At 51.7% G+C, this 20,619-nt stretch overlaps 1 protein-coding gene and 1 long non-coding RNA gene across 2 annotated transcripts in view; one reads left to right on the top strand and one right to left on the bottom strand.

Moving 5' to 3' along the window:
* Positions 1-5: 5 nt before the first annotated feature.
* Cd81 (CD81 molecule) lies at positions 6-16,378 on the bottom strand. The gene is made up of 8 exons (XM_021200660.2): positions 16,071-16,378; positions 5,346-5,460; positions 2,627-2,724; positions 1,891-1,965; positions 1,553-1,657; positions 1,160-1,261; positions 686-772; positions 6-607 (listed from the first exon to the last, which is right to left on the bottom strand). The coding sequence occupies exons 1-8, from the start codon at positions 16,134-16,136 to the stop codon at positions 545-547; spliced, it is 711 nt and encodes a 236-aa protein (XP_021056319.1). The 5' UTR covers positions 16,137-16,378; the 3' UTR covers positions 6-544.
* The window catches only part of LOC115063647, a 20,717-nt gene continuing 16,450 nt past the window's right edge, over positions 16,353-20,619 (top strand). The window contains exon 1 of the long non-coding RNA XR_003843533.1: positions 16,353-19,878. This is a non-coding gene — a long non-coding RNA (uncharacterized LOC115063647). The remainder of the gene's footprint in view (positions 19,879-20,619) is intronic.

The raw sequence follows: 20,619 nt of genomic DNA, 5'->3' as shown, positions 1-20,619 counted from the left end.
TCCCATTAGCATGCCTGATTTTTTTTTTCCTCCTTTATTAAATGACTGTTTCAAGATTTAATTACAGTTGAAGGTGACACGTTAGAAAGAATAAGTGCATTGAAGGCATAAGAGGGCTTACAAACCCAGCTCTTGAAATGGAGGCAGGAAAGGGACAAGGATTAAAAAGATATGAGCGATGTGACCCACAGTGGGCAGAGTGGGTGGGTGGGCATGGCCCTCTAGCTAGGCTACAAAGCCTCTGAGCAAGTAGCTGTAGAGGAGGTTTGGCTCAGCAAGCAGAACTCTCCAGGGGTCCCAGACCTACATGGACCTGCAAGCCAGGGACAGTTCCACCCCTACATCCCACATATGCCACCCATGTGTGATGTCAGCTCCCAAAAGGTAACAGGAAAAGTTCAGGACAAAAAAAAAAAAAAAAAAACCCTCAAAAGTAAAAAGACTAAGTGTAGCAGAGTAATACAGAAATATTATATACACAGGCCATGTCCCCCAAGGTGGCCTCTGGTCACTCCAGGGATCCTCTGGTGCAATGCAAAGGGCCTCAGTACACGGAGCTGTTCCGGATGCCACAGCACAGCACCATGCTTAGAATCATCTCGAAGATCTGCAGGAGGGAGGGGCAGAGTCAGTACCTAAGGCCCTGGGAAGGATCCCACCCACCCAACAGAGGCCCTGTGCTTACCATAATGACAGCTACCACAATGGCGGCAATTCCGATGAGGTACAGCTTCCCAGAAAAGAGCTCATCAATTTTCTGATGACAATCTTCCTGCAGGGATGGCAAGAGGGTGGTTAACCATCGGCTAAGTCACAGCCACCACCCTACTCAGTGACAGGGTCTATGTATCACAGCTTATCTTCCACCCAAAAATAAATTTAAAACACATGGACCTGCTGCCTACGGCCTTCTCTTGTCACAGGGGAGTGTTTTCGACCTCACTGCCACCCTAGGGTCACCAGTGTATGAGGGACCACTCAAGAGAACAGTTTCCTGGGATGGTGCAGGGGCTAACCCAAACTGTCAGGACCCTGTATCCCAGTGATTGAGATGGTCTATGGGCCTTCTGAGGTCTTGCTCAAAGTGCTGATCTTCCTGATTGGTCACATCACCCTACCGACCACCCAGGATACGCTCCCCACGCCCACTCCATGCTACCTGCAGTAAGGGGGTGAGTATGTTGCCGCCTGAGGGACACAGGCTGTTCCTCAGTATGGTGGTAGTCAGTGTGGTCAGTGCGTTGGAGCCACAACAGTTGAGCTGCAGAGACCAAGAACAAAACTGTCAATTTTGGAGCTTTAGGAGACATGAGAAAGGTCAAGCACACAGCGCACCGTCACCCCAAAATACGCTTGGGAGCTGTCACTCTGCACAGGAGCCCTGTTCCTTCAAACCCCTGGGAAAATGAGGCCCATTAGATTCCTACCTGAGGACCCACAAATCACAGAGTAGACCCTTTCCCAGGCCCTGTTGTGTTGGGAAGAAAGGCAACCCATGCCCTCACACACCAGGGACCCCACAGCTTGCCCCCCTGCTTGAGCCTAGCTGTACCGTCTCATGGAAAGTCTTCACCACAGCCTTGGCATTGTTGGCATCATCATCCATTACAGCCTGCTGAAGGGCCTGGTCATAGAACTGCTTCACATCCTTGGCGATCTGGGGGAGAATCATAGTCACATGCAGTGTCGGGGCTACGCCCAAGAGCACTCAGCTTCCCCTGATGGGCTCAGCCTGATGTCACCTCTTCCATTGAGCTCCCAAGACCCTGCCCTCACCCAAGCAGCAGGCCCAAGAAATTCAAAAAGCACCCTATAACTATGGGCGCAGAGCAACCCACATCTGTTGGCGGGCAGAGGGCATATCTCCCGCCCCAGTGAACTTAGGCTTACCTGGTCTTTGTTTACGAAGCCCCAGATGCCTGCAGCCACCTCACAGGCAAACAGGATCACAAGGCAGGTGAAGAACTAGGGGAAAGAAGAGGTCAGAGCCTTGACCAGCAAGCCCAGGCCTAGCCCACATGACCAACAACTATGTGCCAAGGGTCATATCCACCAACCATGTCCTGATTAAGCATGAGCCACACAGAGCCATTGAGAGACAAGAGCTTGATACAGCCCTGAGCTGAGATGTCCAAGTTCTCATGGCCTCACCTTGCTTCCTATTCTGCAGGATGTGGCTGGTGTAGAAATGCAGTTGACAAATCCAAGTGTCCACAGCCTTCACTGAGGCACATGCAACAAGACACTCCCCAAGCCTAACTCTGGTCTCCTCACCTCCTTTATCCTACATCCATAGGAAGGTTATGCTATGAAGTGTGCTGCATTTCCCCAGCTTTCGATACTGGCAGGGCCTCCCTCCCAGGCTAGCCAGGCTCCAGAAGGCACATCTGGGATTCAGCTTCACCAGTAGCTAGTGTGGCCAGGAACACTAAGGCTGGCTTTAGGGGTGAGACACCCTTCTGGAGTTTATGCTTTTTAAAACAGAAACCCCTTTTCTAACATGCATATTCATACTCAGATTCAATGGAAATCAAGCCCATAGGAAAACCAAAACCTCGGGGAAGACATATAAGTTGCTAGAAACCCTGCTCCCCAGCCCTTCAGCCCTTCAGCCCTTTCTACTTACCGTCCCCAGCAGACACTGGGACTCCTGGATGGCCCCATAGCACCCCAGGAAGCCTACGAACATCATCACAGCTCCCACAGCAATGAGAATGTAGATGCCTGGAGAGGGGAAGACCTGAGTGAGCAGGCTGCATGCATCACTGCCCGAGACAGGAAGACCTAACTCACAACCACAACAGGCAGAGGTTAGCAATGTGCGCCGTTTGTGCCTCCATGTGCTGCTGGAGGAGCTGCCACTGTCACCAGGGGGCAAAACAGCAATTCAGTGCCCAGAGAACATGAGTGATCTCCATTTTATAGGTATTCTCTGCTCTGGAGCCAATCTCCCACCACCTGCACCTGAGAACTGGAACCCTCAGCACAAACTGTAGAGGGCTGAGACCGACTACCCGCTTCAGTGCATGAAATGAGGAAGTGGCTTCGGTGTCAGGGGCCGATGCCCAAGACTCCCAATACTCAGTGAGTGTGAAGTCAAGGGTCAAGGGTAAGCTATGGCAGTAACCAACGCCAGGCACCTCAGCTCAGGATCACTGGTGTACAAGTGTTCGGCTCACCTCACTCTAAGGACAGGAACCTGTGGGTGGGTGAATGGCTAACAGAATGACAGGGGAAGCTTAAACAGAAAATCCAACGTCTGCCACTGGCTGGGCTGTGAGTTTACAGGGGAGCACTGTATCCCATGAGGCACCAACTGGGCCATGTCCCTGCCTCAGTGCCCACAGTACCTCCTCTGCCCCTGGGAAAGCCACTGTGTCTCTGATGAGCCCTCCATCTCTTGGTCCCTCAGTAGAAGTAGCCCATCCCCCAGTCTCCACAGCAACATTGCAGGGCAGGCCAAGCTTCCTTGCACAAAGTCAGGCCCATTGTCCCCTGCCTGGCCAGACCAGAAGAGAAGGCTCCATGGCCTGGACCTGCTGCCAGACTTAAAAATAGGCCAGATCCTTTGGCCTCACTAAACACGTCTGGTTCAGGGAAAGCCTCCCACCAGGGCTGCCCAGAAACTGTTTTCCCCCTTGCCTCCCTCCCAACTGGAGGAGCACCCCAGTTGTCAGGCCCTGAAACCCCAACCTCACAACGAGGTGTAGGCTCTGTCTCAACAGGAGGATGCATACAGGGCACCCTAGGCACCCTCTATGTCTAGCACATGTCTCATCTGAAGCCCCTGTGGTGCTGTCTGGGATGTTTAGCAAGCTCTGAATGAACTCTCTTAAGCACTAGACAAGACACCTTTTTCAGGGCCACATCTGCTCCTAGAGGGACTCAGTACAGGGGCAGCTCCAGAAAGCCAATTGAGATTGGCCAGGGACACAGCAGTCAGAGTAGCTTCTACCCATAGGTCATGGGCCTTGCTGTCCAGCACCCAACCTGCTACACGGTCCAGTCCCTATTTCCCCAGTACCCAAGAGGCCATAACCAGATAGGCAGGTGGCTGAGCAGCTCTGGAACTGGAGCCTGGTGTAGACTATTATGAGAGCATGAGGATAGAGGCCTGCTTCCTAACCACCCTATCTGGGCTCTGCAGGGTACCCAGCCTCTCCTGCCATACCAGTGCAGAGTGAGAGCACAGTCTTCCCCTTGTGGAGGGCCCACCAGCCAGTCCTACCCCTGTCTGTCTCTAGTTCCCAGATCTCCCTTGTGAAGATGCCCATACCAGTTGCTACACAATCCAGTTTCTATATGAGCTGGAGGGTATCCTCCTCCTCCTCTGAAGGTACCAAATAGAAGGAGGGTTAGCTAGTGTGGGCCCTTCCCTACTAACAACCACACCTGAAAACTGCTACCCCTCATGGCTTTCCTCAAAGGAGACCAGGTTCTGCCCCTGCCCATATTGCCTGGACTCCACTGCTGTCTATTTTACCCATGCTAAGTCTGTGGGCAGAGTATAGGGAGGAAGGAAACAGAGCGAGCCATGCCAAAGCCCTGTCTGCTCTGGGGCACTGGGGCAGAAAGGGGGAATATTTCAGACCTCCTGGTCCCCCACTCAGCCTCCAGCATGCCTCCCAAGCCCCTCCTAGGCTCCACAGGAGGAGGAGGAAGATCCACATCAGACCCCTGATGAAGGTAGGAGCTTCAGAAGGGTAAAGACATCTCCAAATACTTCTTCAGTTCTCAGGACACCGGGTCCCTCTTCCAAGGAGGAAAGAGGAAAGTTTCCTCCTTCAGCACAGTGTTACTACACTACTGCCAAGAGCATAGAGCAGAACAGCACAAGAGCCATCTTCCTGCTTGGGAGGGAGGGTGCTCAGTCCCCACAGACAGCCAAATAAGGCAGGTGTAGCAGTCTGGGCTGTGTGCTGGTGGGGGTGGGGCGGGGTGGGGTGGGGTGTCTGAGTCATCCACTGTCCGCCCAGTGTCTAGCCCTCCCCAACTCAGGACTACTGGGGCCTCAGCTGTTGCTAGCCCAGGCATCCAGCCCCACCCTGCCCAGGGAGGTTCACTAGAAATGCCCATGTTAAAATAAGCAAGGTCCTACAAGGCCCCTGCCCCACCCCTGTTGCTTCCTTTCTGCCTAGCCTAGTCTCAGATCTGTGGGGTCCCCAGTAGCACCATAGCCAACCCATTCTCCTCTTATAGGCAGCCTCCCTACCCAGCTCATACTAGGCCTAGGCCACTCCCAGTTCTAACGCCTCACCCACCAGATTTGGACCATCAGCCTCTTCTTGGAAGTCGTCCCTGACTGTTGTGCACTTGTGACTAGACCCTGTCTCCTTGGTACTCACCCACATAGAAGGTGCTGGGTGCTGGTTTGTTTCCCAGTTCCAGGTACAGCAGGCTGGTGGTCTGTGGATCATGGCGCAACCACAGAGCTACACCTAGGATCACGCCTCCAGCCAGCTAGAAAAAAAAAAAGAAAAAAAAAGAAAAAGAAAATCAGGAACAATGTTATATAGAGGCCAGATCACTGGGGGCAATGGAAGCCTACAATGCTTATCATGCAGAGCCCTCACTTCCAGTTGTGGAGCCAGATGCCAACCAGGTGCATGGGTCTGCACGTTGTCTGAGCCACTGCCACTGAGCCCTGGGTCCCACCAGCTCCTCTTCGTTGTAACTCCAGAACAGAGTTCAAGTGTACCTCCAATAGTGCAAGACATATACAAGAAGGTTTGGTCTGAAAACATAGCTCAGTTGATAAGAGCACTTTGGCATGTAGGGAGCCCTGGGTTTAATCCCCAGTACCACATAGGATTTGGTAGCAATTGTTTGTCATCCCAGCACTTGAGAGGCAGAGGCAGGAGGACCAGGAATTCAAGGTCATGTGAGTTTGAGACTAGCCTGGGCTATATGAAACCTTCTCTCCAAAATCAGCAGGGAACATTTTCCCTCTACTGTCACAGACTGAACAACTATGCAACATGTTTACCTGAGACATGGCCACAGTGAGCTCCAGCCACTCGGGATGCTGGTGGGCTCTCCTCTGGTACCCTGTCCCAACAGTCCTGTGATTGTTTAGACACTGCTTCAGGTAGGGTACTCTGGGTCCCACCTGGGAACTCTGTGGTGGAGACACCAAGTTCTCCCTGCCAGGAGGAGAGGGGTGACCATGTGATGTCACCAGGCCCCTCAGAGAGAAGCAGGTGCCTGGGAGTAGAAGTTGGACCTAAGAACAGGCCAAGGGAGGCAGTCTCCTCCCCACTGCCAGGTCTCCTCTTCTTGAAGGGTCAGTGGCACTCCCCAGCAGAGACAGCAAATAGAAACCAAAACATGGGCCTGATAAAAAATGTCCGCTCTTCACTCTGGGGATCCAGGCCAGAACACAAGCTTAAGAAAGCTCTGGGGAAATTTGCAAGCAGGCTGGCTCAGGAAAGAAGACCTAGGGGACCCACCTACCTTCTTCTACCCTAGGATCTTGTCTGCTGCTTAACCCTCAGAGAGGAAGCTGGGGCAGGGGTACTTTCTCTTGATCACCATCACCCTCTACCCCACCCCTTCTTTCTCAGTTTCTCAGACTCCTCTTTAAGTGCTTAATTCCGTTTTCACACTCCAATCCAGGAGGGATGAGCCCCCAACCTCCACCAGGGCCTGAGAGAAGAGGGTGTGTGATACAGCAATCAAAGTCACACGGGGCACCTGTTGCCCAAACCATAAATGGCATGAAGGCTGAGACTCTGATGGTGGCTTCACATGTAACGGCCCTCGCGATGCCGGGGATCCCGGAACTTTCAGCATATTACACTGACAGCTCTATCCATCTGCCCTTAAGAACCTCACATCAGCTTGGGCAACAGAAGCAGGAGGATGGGGCATGGCATGAGCTCCAACAGGCAGTACTGTGCCAGACTCCTCCTAACCTGACTTGAGGGGAGGAGGTGACGGGCCTGAGTTGCCCTGGTAACCAGGCTTCTTTCGCAGCTTTTAAACATCCTATATTTTGTTTAAGAACTGGTCCAGAGGCTGCTCTGAGATGTCCCAGGGCAGGAGAACCAGGTGGCACACCTGTTCTCCATCCTTCCCTCAGTGGTAACATGACCCTGGTGACAAACCCTGATGGTCACAGAGACTGAGGGGCAGCTGGTGGGTCACCTTGCCTTCCTCAGTCTGTATGCTTACCTGTAAAAACAGCTGAGCATGCAACCACGCCTGACTCTGGCTTCTCTAATGGTAAGGGAATATTGTCTGTGAGCTGGGAGGCAAAAGGGGATGAGACATGCTGTTCAGCAGAGCCCCAGATGCTGCTAATGTGGGTGTCTGGCCGAGCCATCACTTACAGCCAGGTTTTATGAAAGAGGTGGGATGAGGAAGTTAACTTTGGAAAAGTCTTTGGACATTTTTACTTACTTAACTGACAGGCCTGAATTTGGGGGGGGGGGAAGTTAAGGATCTGTGACTGTCAATCAGAAGAGAGGCCAGACTGGGGCGGGGGTAGGCAAGGCATCTGGGAATGGGGACTTGGCCACTCACCCCATTGTCCCAGGGGCAATCAGAGCTGAGTGGGAAGGAATGCCAGGCACTGAGATGGCTTCGTCCAGCAAAGTGACTGTCTATCCTGCTGCTCTAGGGAGAGGTAGAGGGAGTTCTGGGAAAAGTAAGGGGCCCAGGAAGGTGGGACAAGGGTCTTCAAGGAGTCAGAGGCTGGAAAGGAAACTCAGCTTCAAAATGTAATTAGCATAACCAAAAGAGATGAGGAGCTTCCAAGACTCTGTGGTAGGAGAGCTACACCACTCATGTTTCATAAGATAATACACACACACAGAGGGCATGCAAGTACTGGCTGAGGGTACCCTCCTGACATCACAAGGCCACAGGGAGATTATGAATCTACCCCTAAATTGCCACCCGGTGCTAGAGGGTGGGGTGAGGTGGTGTTTCTGCACTGGAGAGCAGTTCTGAAGTTTGTTTCTGAGAGAGTTAGCTAGCGCCTCCCACTTACCACAGCCAGCCTTGCACCTCAGGCTTTATGCTCATGTGTGCATGTTCCCCAACCTAGAGCAGTCCATATGTCCCCCGATCATTGAATGCACAGGCCCTGGGTCCATCGCATGGTAGAATCTTGTAGTGGCTATTCCTGGTTGTCAACTTGACTATATTTGGAATGGACTACAATCCAGAATTGGAAGGCTCACCAGTGACCCTAATCTGGAGGCTGGGAGATAGAAGTTTCTGATCTGGATCTTGGTGTGGAGATCTTGAGACACAGTGGCTATTGATTCTAGAAGATCAAGACAGTGAGATCTCCGAGTTCAAAGTCATCAGTTAAAGGTGTGGTGGCACGCACCTTTAATCTGGGCTACACCTTCTGCTGGNGACCATATAAGGACATTGGAAGAAGGGAGTCTGGTTCTCGCTCTTTCGCCTTCTTGTGGTGGTGGGACTCAGCAACTGCTAGATACTTGGACTTCCATTCACAGCTACTACTGAACCATTGTTGGGAATTTTACTGCAGACTGTAAGTCATCAATAAATTTCTTTACTATATAGATACTATCCGTAAGTTCTGTGACTCTAGAGAACCCTGACTAATACAAATCTCCAGGGAAAAGACAGTCCTGTGAGACAGCATGGAAGACAGTTCAGTCATGGGGAGCAAAAGGAGGACATAGAAGATGAAGCAGCTGGTGCCTTCTGACCCTGATCAGATGAAAGCAGAATTCAAAGTTCATTCAAGATAGTACAGTGATAACCCAATGGAAGTTCTGGGGTGAGGTGGAATAAAGGGGACCACAAAGGACCCAGGGTACTCTCCTGATGGTGCTAAGTTTCATGGGGGTGTAAATGTCAAGCACAGCTACAGAAAGCTACTTACCCCACCCCCACTCCACTCCACAGTCCCTGGATCAGTGGCTCTGCTCAAGTATATTCCCCAGGCCCAAGAAAGGTATAGGGGTGTCCCGGTGATTAGCAGCAATTATGTATACACCTTGTCTACAGAACCATAGGTTCAGAATGAACTGCAAAATCTGGGCAACACTCACACCCATTTAAAAAAAAAAAAAGAAAAAAGAAAAGAAAGGAGTGCAATGTCCATGGGAATATGGAGTAGTGCCATTAGATGGAGGCCCAGGTGAGGGTAAGGATGGCCTGAACCTCTACCTGTGTCATATCTGAGCTAGGGTGTCACAAATCCATCTCTATCTCCTCCACCCTTATCGTCATTTGTAAACAGGGGACGTAATACACACAGGCTGCTAAGTGTGATGTCACTGTATTTAGCTCTTGACAGAGCTGAGGAAGTGATCCACAAAGCAGAACCTGGCATTTCTTCCTGAATCCACTCAGGGGCTCTAAGACACCTCTGCCCAAAGCTTCCTTTCTCCAGGTGGCCCTGCCACCTGCTCCTGCAGCCTAAAAGACCTTCTGTTTAGAGGTGGGGGTGGGAAGCACCCAGGTGGCATGTCCAGGTTCCTGGAGCTCCTTCCCTGGCACAAAAGGATGCATTCATGACTCTACAGGATTGTGTTGCTTCCTCCTTCTTAAGGGCTAATCCATAACAGACTCAAACTTTAACAAGACGAGGAGCTGCCAAGCATGCTGGTTCCCTGCCCGGCTGCTCTTGTGGTTTCCCAGAAGCAACTGAAAGGGTACAGGCTTGGGACAGCATTCTACTCTGTGCTAGCTGCCCACTGCCCAGCCTTGGCCAGACCTCAGATAGGGGCTTCTCTGAAGCCTTCTTATTGCTACCCATATGAAGTCCTCTAGGAAGGGACAGGGCTCCTGAAACCAGCTTGGTAGGTATGAATGGTCACCACAAAGCACCCTAAAATGCTCCAGGAGGCTGGCTGTAACAACAGCTTGTTCCTTTGAGTTACCCTTTGTGCCTCAAGAGAAGAACCAAAGGCAGAGGTAGACAGGGCTGGGGCTTACTCAAAGCCTCCTGGGTACGTGATGTAAACTAGAAGGTGCACCACAAAGTGCCCGCCCAACTAAGCAATTCGGAGGTGCTGAGGGGCCCAAGAACCTCTCCTGTGATGGCAGAGATTGTGAAGACCCTGGGCAGCTGGGGTAAGTCAGCGTAAAGAGGCTCAGACAGGCTTTAGGGGCATTGGTTAGGTAGCGGCTGATTAAGGTGCTGTCCCTCTAGCTGTGGTCCTGGGCCTGGTCTGGGGCATGCAGGATGGGGACAAGGCCAGATTCCTCTCTGAAAGACAATGGAATTTGCTCAGGTCTTCCTAGGAGAGGTAAAGACTTAGTCTACCAAAGGAAGCTCAGGAAGGAAGCTGGAGAGAGGGGCAGGAATCCTCGCCTTGGGCAGGAAGCATGGTTCCTTTCACAAGGTCCCTCGTCTCAGGAAGCCACTGTCCTAGCATCTAAAAATAGGCAGCAAAGCAAATGCCTAGCTCTGGGGCCCAACTGACAAGCTAGGGGTGGCGGTGTGAAGGGCCCAGGCATGGACATGGGAGAATATACTGCTGTCTTGAGGTACAAGAGATTGGGCTGGGCCACCGAGCTGGGCCCCTTCCAGGGCCAGACTACATGGCTCCTTCTCAGGCGAGGAAGCTAGAAGGGACCTTCCCCACCTATCCTGCACCTGCCCTCCTCTAGGAAAGCCAGTGTCTCATGAGACCCCATAGGGAGACTGTGGACCCAGCCCGCCACAGCGGTCTGCCAGAGATGAGTGCTGCAGAGGCTGAGGGAGCCCTGGCACCCAGAAAAAAGAACAAAGGGAGGCAGGGTACTGAGAGTGGGTAGAAGAGCTCTATGTAGTTCTGGCATCACCACCAGAAGCGCCAAGAGGCTTCTATCTGTTCCAGGCTAGGCATGGCCCTCTGTCCCAAGGTCAGGTTGTGGGGCTGGCAGGGTCTTACAGGCCATTTTGACTATGGAACATGGTGGCAGAGTGGAGTGTAGTTCTATCCGATCCCACTACTTCCGCTTGTGGTAGCTAGTTGCTTGGAACCTCAGTCCCCTTATCACCCACAACGGGTTTGATAACAGCCCAGCCGAGTGTTACTTTGGGTGAGCTGAATGAGCTGTTATCATGGTCTCTAGAGTACAGGAGAAGACTGTTTCCAGGGTCAAAGGCCATCCTACGATGAGGATTTTTAGCCATGAAAAGTAATCAAGAGTCCAGGCGATGGTGGCACAGGCCTTTAATCTCGGCACTTGGGAGGCAGAGGCAGGCGGATCTGAGTTTGAGGCCAGTCTGGTCTACAGAGTGAGTTCAAGGATGGCTAGAAACGCTCTGCCTTGAAAACAGACAAACAAAAAAAAGTTGTGAGAAGGTGAGTTAACACTAGTGGGTTGGTGGCAGTGACAGTATGTGCCTGTCACTCTCCACAGTATGTACCTGTCATACTCCACAGTATATGCCTGTCACAATCTACAGTATAAGTCTGTCACTCCACAGTATGTGCCTGTCATACTTCACAGTATGTGCCAGTCATACTTCACAGAATATGTCTGTCATATTCCACAGTATATGCTTGTCACACTCCACAGTATATGCCTGTCACAATCTACAGTGTATATGCCTATCATATTCCACAGGATATGCCCGTTACATTCCACAGTATGTGTTTGTCATACTCCACAAACCCTTGCAACACAAGGTCCCACTCCAGAGCTCAGGGATGGGCTTCAGGAGGAGGACAGGTGGCCTGGGCTTCCTCATTCCTGCACCCCGTCACACCAGACATCTTTAAATACCATTGGAACCTCACTGTTGAGCTGCAATACAGAGCCAACTTTGATGCTCGACCACGGGTGAACGCACAGCTAAAGGAGTCATAGGATGCCACAGACCCACCCTGAGAAAGTTCTGATGACCCAAGCTGACATCATCATGTATGGAGTGATCCCAGAGATAGTGCCAGGGAAACACAGGACACTCGGGGGCCCCGTTACCCAGCAGCTTCTGCCCAAGCTGCCTGGCAACCAGGCTCTTGGCTTGGGTTACCAACTCAGTGCTTTGGGGCTATAAAACTATGGGTGCCCTGGTTCTAAAGCACCCCACCCCCGCACTCCCAGCCCTGAAGCCATCCCCAGACCTCATATGAAGGAAGGCAGGTGCCCTCTCCCAACATCCCCTTGCAGTTACTTTGGTAGCCATTCCAGGATGCCCACCACCAGCTGCTCACTGGCCAACCCCTTGTGAACAGTTCCCTCAAAGGTTGATTCCCAAACAGTTTTGAATGGCATAGCCTATACCCTGCAGCTAACTAGAGAAAGTAGCTTAGACTGGATCTAGTTCGTGTTCTCTCTCTCTCTCTCTCTCTCTCTCTCTCTCTCTCTCTCTCTCTCTCTCTCTCTCTCTCTCTCTCTCTCTCTCTCTCTCTCTCTCTGTGTGTGTGTGTGTGTTTGTTGTTTGTGTTTGTGGGGGAGGTACTAGGGGTCACAGTCAGTCACTGGCATGCCAGGTCAGAGTACTGAACAGTTGAAGGCTACCAAAGGCCAGTTCTCAGGACACCTGGTTCTCTAGCACCAGTCCTAGGAACAAAACGGGTACCTATAGGACCTCAGGGCCACCCAACACTCACACCGTGTCCTACTTGGTTCCCTGGTGTCAGGGCCAGAGCCACAGATACCTGGACTTCTCCACAACCCTTCCCCACCCTACCTGCACCTGAGCCCTCTCTTGTGTACAAGGATGATTGACTGCCAGCTCTCACCCTGGGCAGCTGGCCTCTAAGTCTAGAGACTTAATAACTGAGGTTCCCATCTCCTTGGCAGGTCTCTGGGTGCTGGAATCAAGGTTGGCAGTTGTTGGTGCGCTCCTAGAGCACCGCAGAAGCCCCGTTTGAGGTAGGACGGAGCGAGAAGGCAAGTGCAGAGAGAATGCCTAAAGGGTTCAGAAAGAATGGGGTGGGGGCTCTTATTATGAGGTCGCAGTGTGTGGGAGCCAGAGTAGAGGCTGCCAGGGGACTTCCAACTTCTTTGCTCTAGCTCTGTGCCCCCACTGTTCGGATGTCCTTTTTTGAAGCCAGCCCATGGATGAACCACAGACTTCCCCTTTGCAGGCCAATGATTGTCTTTCCCAAAGCCGGGCGGAGCAGACAGTCTCAGGAGCAAGGGGAAGTCTGCTCTCCCACCGGTGAAACTAGGCACAGGAAGTTCTTATTCCACCCCGAGCCCACAGAATTAGAGCCCCTCTGCCGGAAGGCAGCCAGCAGATCGCTAGGTGACAGACAGTCACGTATGTGTGTTGCCCAAGCGAGCACAACAGTCATGTTCAGTCTGGAGAATTAAATGCCAGTTGAGAGGCTGTAATCAGCCTTTTGTGGTGGGTCTGGCTGCCTGGGCTACTGGACGGGGGCCACCAGCAGCCTTAGGCTGGAGGAACAGCCAGTTCTGTCGGGGAACACTGTGAAGATTCTTCCCCTTAACTGACTACTCCTATGGAGACATTGTCACACAAAGCTCCTACAGACCCACCCAGGCCATAGGCTGGCACGGTGATAAGTCATTCCCTGCTCTCCTGCCCTATTGCCAGCCGGAGTCAGGAGACTGGACCCTTTATCCCAGACCTGTCTCAGGGGATGAGTCACCACCCTGCTTCTGAGAGCATCTTACATGGTCTCTAATGCTCATCTCTCATCTTTCAGGTTTGTGTCCTGTCCCATATATCTTGGGAGTCCAGGACTCTGCTGGCCCCAATGCAGGTTCTGAAATCAAGCCCAAGGAGGACTGGTGGGAGTGAGAGCAGGCAGGCTAGTGTGCCCGGAATGTCCCCTCCCACAGAGAAACCACTTTAATCTTCAAACTGGAAATTTTTAAAAGTGTCCACCGAAACATTTACTGTCAACCAAATCTCCCTTCTTAGAGCTCTTAGCCCCCACTCCCACCCCCACCCCCACTACGGCCCAAAGGACCTCTCAGCCCCCTCCGTAGGCCCTTCTGACATCATTGCTCAGCTTCCTTTGGCCCCACTCCCTTTTGGATACTGTGCCCAGCATCCATTTCCTGAGCCTTCTCTGCGCCAAGCCCCTTGCTCCACTCTGGAGTGCATTAGCTAGTCTACCCACAATCCCAGGAGACAGAGACCCCAAGAACTCCCACTTTAGAGGGTGGAAGTGAAGACTGAGGACCAGAGTGGTGGGGTGGGGCTCCTCAAAGTTCAATTTCATGACACCAGGGAACTATCAGCCACAGGACAAACCTTGCCACATGAGGCACAGAAGAAGTCCCTCTGCCAGGGTGGTGTCCACTAGTTGTAGCCTGGCTCTGCTCCATATCCCTACCCACTGTGGGGCCAACATGGGTAGGGAGGAGAGGTCCGTGGGATTGTGAAAGGCTACAGTTTTAACTGTTCTGCAGTCAATAGGCAGGCCCCTGGGAGCAGGGAGAGGCTTCAGAACCGTTTCCTGGAGCCTCAATAGAGACCCCAGGGACATGTTGGGACTCCACCCCAGCTGCCTGGGAAATGAGAGCCTCACCCAGCCTCAGCACTCCAGGGAGTCTGAGGGTCTAGTGCTTGGATCAAGTGGGTGGAAAAAAAAAAAGAAAGAAAGAAAGAAAGAAAAAGAAAAGAAATACCCTGCAGGATTCTGACATCCCACATCTGAGGTATAAAGGGAGGGGGAATAACACACTTCTTGGGGGTGCGCTCAGCTCCTTGCATGGTTCAGAGTAGGCAAGCACCATCCAACATGGCTACCCAGTCAAGACCCCAAGGCATGCCCGGGCAAAGCAACCCCATCGCCCATGCTGCTCCTTAAGAGTGCCTTCTCTGGAGTGACTGACAATCTTGGTCCCGGCAGCACCGTGTGCAGCATACAGAGCCACGGCTGAGTTCAGTCCAGTTCCTGTCCATCCCCAACGTTTTATTCCCCTCCACCCCACCCTGACCCACCCTGGGATCTTCAGCAGTCTTCAATGGAAAACAGGTGTCCCCTGCCCAACACACTCACTCTAGGGGCAGTTGTGCAAACCTGCCCTCCCAGGAACAACTTTAGAGAAACACTGTCTTGGCATAACCTCATTTCTTCCAGAGAAGGAGGGTGGTGGGAACAGCAGTCTGTGCACTGCAGCAGGGAGGGTGTCCAGAGGAGTGGCCAGCACTGCTCACTCAAGTGCCCGCAGGCAGGTCTGTTAAGACTCCCCATTCCTAACCCAGTTAGGAAATGGAATGAAGCCCATACCACCAATGGCTACTCCCCAGTAGAGAAGACAGTCAGGACCCAGGGACACTTGGAGACCCTCCTATACCCATGTCTCCTTTCCAAGATGACCAAATGGGTATGCACCTCTTTCCAAAGTGGAGAGCCCAGCTTAGATCCTGTATATATGAAAGATCCTAAACTCCTGGTTTGTACAGACCCCAGATCTTTGCACCACCCTGGCCTTCACCAACTCAGAACTGCATACCCTCTTCCTCTCAGGGTCAGGCCCGGGCTGTAATCTGTGCAGGAGACGACAGGCAAGGAGGAGGGGCAGCTGGGGGAATGGGGGTGGGGGTGGTCAGGAACTGGGGCACCGTGCGCAGCAGCACGCGGCCCGGGCCACCCTGCCCTCTAGGCCTGGAGCTCGAGCCCTCAGGGTGGCAATACCAATCTGGAGGGTAAGCAAGGGTGGAGTAATAGTGGGGTTGACGTCTCCGAGGCAAGTACGGAGCGTGCCCCCACCACTTCGAGGCCGCCTATCCAGGGGCGGTGGCTACGATGAGCTCATGGGGGCGGGGCGCCAAGATCCCGCCCTTCTCGAGCCCCCTCACTGCTCGCGATGCAGGATGGTCCCCAAAACAACGTTCAGGAGGGTGCGAGTACCCCCTTCATAGCTGAGGGCTATTGATTACCTGGCTCTAGCCCGCAGGCTCTTGCACCTGTTCCCAGCACTTAGAGGGGGTAGGCCAGCGATCCCCTAATTTCCCGTTCCCAGAAGCCCCTCGAGACGAGGCCCGGAAGCTCAGCCCTCGGCCCCAACCCGCTGGCGAGGGGCGCCAGGACCCCGATCGGCGCACGGAGCCCACAGGTGGCGCCGCAACTTCGCGGTTGCGCTGCGCCTTCTCAGCAGGGCCTAGCGCGCTGCCCAGCCTGGCTATCGTGGGGTGCGCCCTGTCCCCAGTGGCTGCTCACCCAGAAGACGAAATTGAAGACGAAGAGCAGGTATTTGATGCATTTGGTGCAGCCCTCCACCCCCATGGCGGTGCGCGGCCTGCGGAGCTTGGATTGGTCCTGGAGCGGGCGGTATGGAGACGCAGTACCGGGGTCCGGGACTGGCAGATAGCCTGGAGCGCTGGCGGGCCGGAGAACTGCGGTGCGGAGAACGAGACGTAGGGTAGAGAAGGGCTGGAGGCCTAGCTGGAGGCGCGAGAGTCACTATCGCTTTGAAGCAAGGACGCGCTCGCTCGGACCGGGCGCGCGCCGAGCTCCTCACTCTTTATAGACCGCTAGGTCCCGCCCCTCCGAGGCCCCGCCCTGTGAACGCTCCGCCCCTGACCCCGCCTCCCGCCCGCGGGGTGCCCGGACCAGGGGTGCTTGGGTGGATGCTGCCACCTCAGTCCCAGAGTAAGTGTTCGGGAACTTGGTGCAGCTGGTTCGTGGGGCCTCGGTGCACTGTGCGTACGCAGGATGAATCTCCAAGTTTCCTAAGGGTTCCCAACCCTCGGGGCAGGCTTCTGGGTCGCGACTAAGAACTGGCCACAAGATACTGCTCCAAAGAAGCCCCACTTACTTCCTCCTGTACTCGGACGCCTTGGACTTTCCCGGAGGCTCCCTAGTGGAGGTGTCTCAACAGTAAAGAGTCCTAAAAGTTAGCATGTTTTGTGTATATTGATCTCCCAGTCAGCAACTCCGTGGGCCTGAAGGTCTAGAATGGAATTCTTCGTAGCCTTGTTAATCCTCTATCTCACAGATGGAGAGAGTACCTGGCTGCAGTTCTGGGGGCTGCACTTGGGAAGGTCAATAGTGTACCCAATGTCTTTAGCCAGTCTTGAGGCTAGAGAACCCTCAGGGGCACCATCAAATATTCATGCCATCCTGGCTGTGCCATCCTCCATCCTCTGGCTGGTTCCCTGAAAGTTGGGATTATAAGGAAGTGAGGAAAGATTCAGAGGGTAGAGGTGCTTCCTTCCCAGGTGAGGAATGGCTGCTGTCACCATAGATGGTATTCCTGTGAAATCTTGTCATTCCCTTCCCCAAACTGAAGGGCAATGGGGCTGTTTCATCAGCAGGGATTCACTGGGAACCATGGAAGGACCAGTTCCCAAGACTCAGCCTTTTCCAGGTCACTCCATGTTCTTAAATCTTTGAGCAGTTAAGGACATGTTCCCTATGGAGAGCACACCTGGCACCCCTCTGGCTATAGGACACTGGAAATATGTTTAAAAGGGAATAGATATGCACATATATGTAAACAAAGGAAAGGAATAGCTATAGTATACATGTGGAGAGGGAGAGGAAGAGGGAGAGAGAATGAGAATCTCACTGTGTAGCTCTGGAACAGAGCTCTGTCTACTTCTGCTTCCTACGTGCTGAGACTATAGGTTTAGGACACCATGCCCAGTTGTCTGAAGGACGAAAATTTGAACTATGTATACTTTACATGTAAACCTGATGATTGGCCAGTAGCTGCCTGGGTGGAGCTATCTCTACTCTGCTAGGCTAGTAGGTTTCTTGAGAGTTAATTTGTGCATTTGTTTTGGCTTCAGGCTGGTACAGCTGCTACAGTAAAGGATCATGTCCACATTCATAGTTCTTGGAGGCTGAAGTAGTGTCACAATAAAAGTAACACAAGTCACCAAATGCTGGAGTGATATCACAATAAAAGTCATTTGAGTCCCCAGGAGGGAGTCTCTGAGGATTCTTTTTATTTAAAAGGGGGCAAGAATACTTCTTGCATGTGCAGAGATGGGCACCTGCTTTCTCATCAGATCTCCACTGTCTCCAGTGATGGGAATACCTCATGCCTAAAGTGGGGTTACACATTGAAGGTCATGCAGGGCCAGTTGTTTTGCTTATGTACTGTGTGATACATCTGGGTTTTAGTGAATGCCATTGTGTTCCTGGAACTGTTCCAAGGTCTATGGACAGCCTAGGAACCAAGACTGCTTCTTTGGGGCCCCTAGGTTCTGGTCACATACATGCCATGGAGAGAGTTTCCATGATGTTTGACCAATCATGGTAGGGAATTTTTTTGTAAAGCAGTTTTCCTCCAAATTAAAACATCCCTTTCTGGAGGGAAGGTATTAAGACTCAGGAAATGAACAACTAACAAGTTTTAGATGTTCCTGAAACTAACAGGTCCCTTCCTCTCTAAAGATATATAATTAGGAAGACAGCCCATGCTTTGACCTATTCAAGTGCCATTCTCCAGGGTTCCAGCTTTTGTGAGCCATCACCTATGCTAAGGTTTTTGGTGATACAGCTCCCTTTGAGTTGTCTCTGATATTGTAAGTAACCCCTCATCCATGCTCCTGTAAGTAACCTAAATCAACTCATTGGTTTACCAAGTTGGACTTTGGTGGGATCTTTCTTTGGTCTATTGCCAATTCCCTATCTAGAGTGAATGGATGTTCATGTTGCATCTTCCCAGGGAAATGCCACACAATATCATTAGACCTGCACGATGTGTCTTAGAGGAGCTAATATGGATCCAGACTCCCACCTGAAAAGCCTTGTGGGATGGGAGAACCATTCCAGGGTGAGGAAGCTCTTGGATCAGGAACAGATACAGGCAGAAGGTCAGACAGGTCTGAGTTAGGTGGAAGGCAGACTTAGGCTGCATTCTGTTCCCATTGAAGGGGTTGGGGTAGGGAAAAATCTCATAGGTTCCAGGACACTTGTTGAGATGACTGGCTGGTTGCAAGAGTACGAGGGGTGCCATGCAGAGCCTGCACCTGTGAGCACCACATCTTAAGTGACTTGCCTAACATCCTGCCAGCTGCCCTTATAAGGACATGGGGGAACCAAGTAGGTACCCAGAGAGTGCATCAGAAAATGTCCCCGCTGGTTAGCTCAGCCTGAAAAACTCTCTTCTCTGGGTTTCAAGAAAACAGTGATGAAGGCAGATATGCTGTGCTAGGGAACAAGGAGGAAGCCCAAGCCCAGGATGGGAGGTTTCTCTTCGCTTTCCCTGGTCCAGCCGGTGTGGGAAGGTGGGAAGAACTGTCCTTCCCAGCCAGGGCTTGTCTTACAATTCTCCTGTCTGTATGAACTTGTGCCGGCTTCTCAGTTTCCCCAAGTGTGACAGAAGTGCTGCAGAGAGTCTCTAAGTACAGAAGGTCAACGTGTCCTTGTTACTTGGAGCAGGGCCTGGCCTGTGGGAAAGTCAAGGTCAAGCTCTTTTTTGGCCCAGTCCCAGAGTCTTGTGACTCACTCCACAGAGGAGTCCCGCTGTGTGCATTTGGCAGGAGGTAGGGGGAGTTTGTTGCAGAACCACTCTCATTTCTCAGTTTCCTAAAATGAAGACTCCCCAAACTGGGCTGTTTATGCAGGGCTTGCTCTTGTAGGGTTTGTTGGCCGTCACCATCACTTCTGCTTGCTAGAAATTCATATGCAGGTCAGGGAGTAAGACAGCTGTGTATTGAAAGAGCTCAGCATCCAAAAACGGCCAAGCAGTGCCAGACAAAACTCTTGTGAGCATCTCTAGAGACACAGGAAATGCTGTCCTCTATTCTCCAAGCCCTACAACTCTCCGGATAAAATACTTCATTCAGCACCAATAGAAGGGGATTTGTCCTCCAGACCTGAGGAAGAACTGAAGATCCAGAAAAGTCCTGAAGAACTGATGATCCAGAAAAGTCCTGAGCCTGTTCTCAAGGAAGACTGAAGGCTCCTCACCCACCAAGGTCAGAGATGTAACAAAATGAAACGAACAAAGCAGTCTGGCATTTCTCCCCATGATCAGCAAGATGGAAAAGGTGCAGTCCAGGACAGGGTGCTGGTAAGTTTAAAATCTCCTGTGGGACATACCTACAGGCATCCACACTTAGTGAGTGGCACCATCCCATTTGGGTTCTAAACTGAATAAAAATCAGAACGTGAGATGAGCATCAGTGTTTATCTCCGCTTCCTGATTGTGGGTGTTATGTGACAAGCTGCATCACATTGCTGTAGCCATGCCTTCCCTGTCATTATGGACTATACCCTTGAACTGTGAGCCTAAATGAAACTGTTCTTCTTTATGTCACTTTCTCAGGTATTTTTGGCACAGAAACAAGACAAGACAATGAACAGTTGCATGAGTTAACATGTTTAACAATGTGGCAGATATAAATCAGTATGCAAAAGACAAACGTATTTGTATATGCTAGTAGTAAATAATCCGAAATGGGGTCTAAATGATGATCTCATTTAGAATAGCAGCAGAAAGAACAAAACATCAAGGGATAAAGTCACTAAAGTCGTGTGAGACTTGCAGACTTGGAAGAAACCAATTATCTAACCATATTTGAGAGGATCTGACCTTCACAAGTCAAAGACAAAATTATTATTCAGGCCGTAACACTTCTGAAGTTGTCTGCCCCCCCTTTTTTTCTGATTCTAAGCTCAAGGTTATTTTCTTTTTAATTAAAAAATAAAATTTATTTATTTATTTATTTATTTATTTATTTATTTATTTTCTCTCTCTTTCTCTCTCTCTCTCTCTCTCTCTCTCTCTCTCTCTCTCTCTCTCTCTCTCTCT

The sequence above is a fragment of the Mus pahari genome, chromosome 1, assembly GCF_900095145.1.
Source record: "Mus pahari chromosome 1, PAHARI_EIJ_v1.1, whole genome shotgun sequence".
Lineage (NCBI taxonomy): Eukaryota > Metazoa > Chordata > Mammalia > Rodentia > Muridae > Mus > Mus pahari.
The sequence above is the reverse complement of the archived record's forward strand: the minus strand, read 5'-3'. Positions and strand labels throughout refer to the sequence as shown.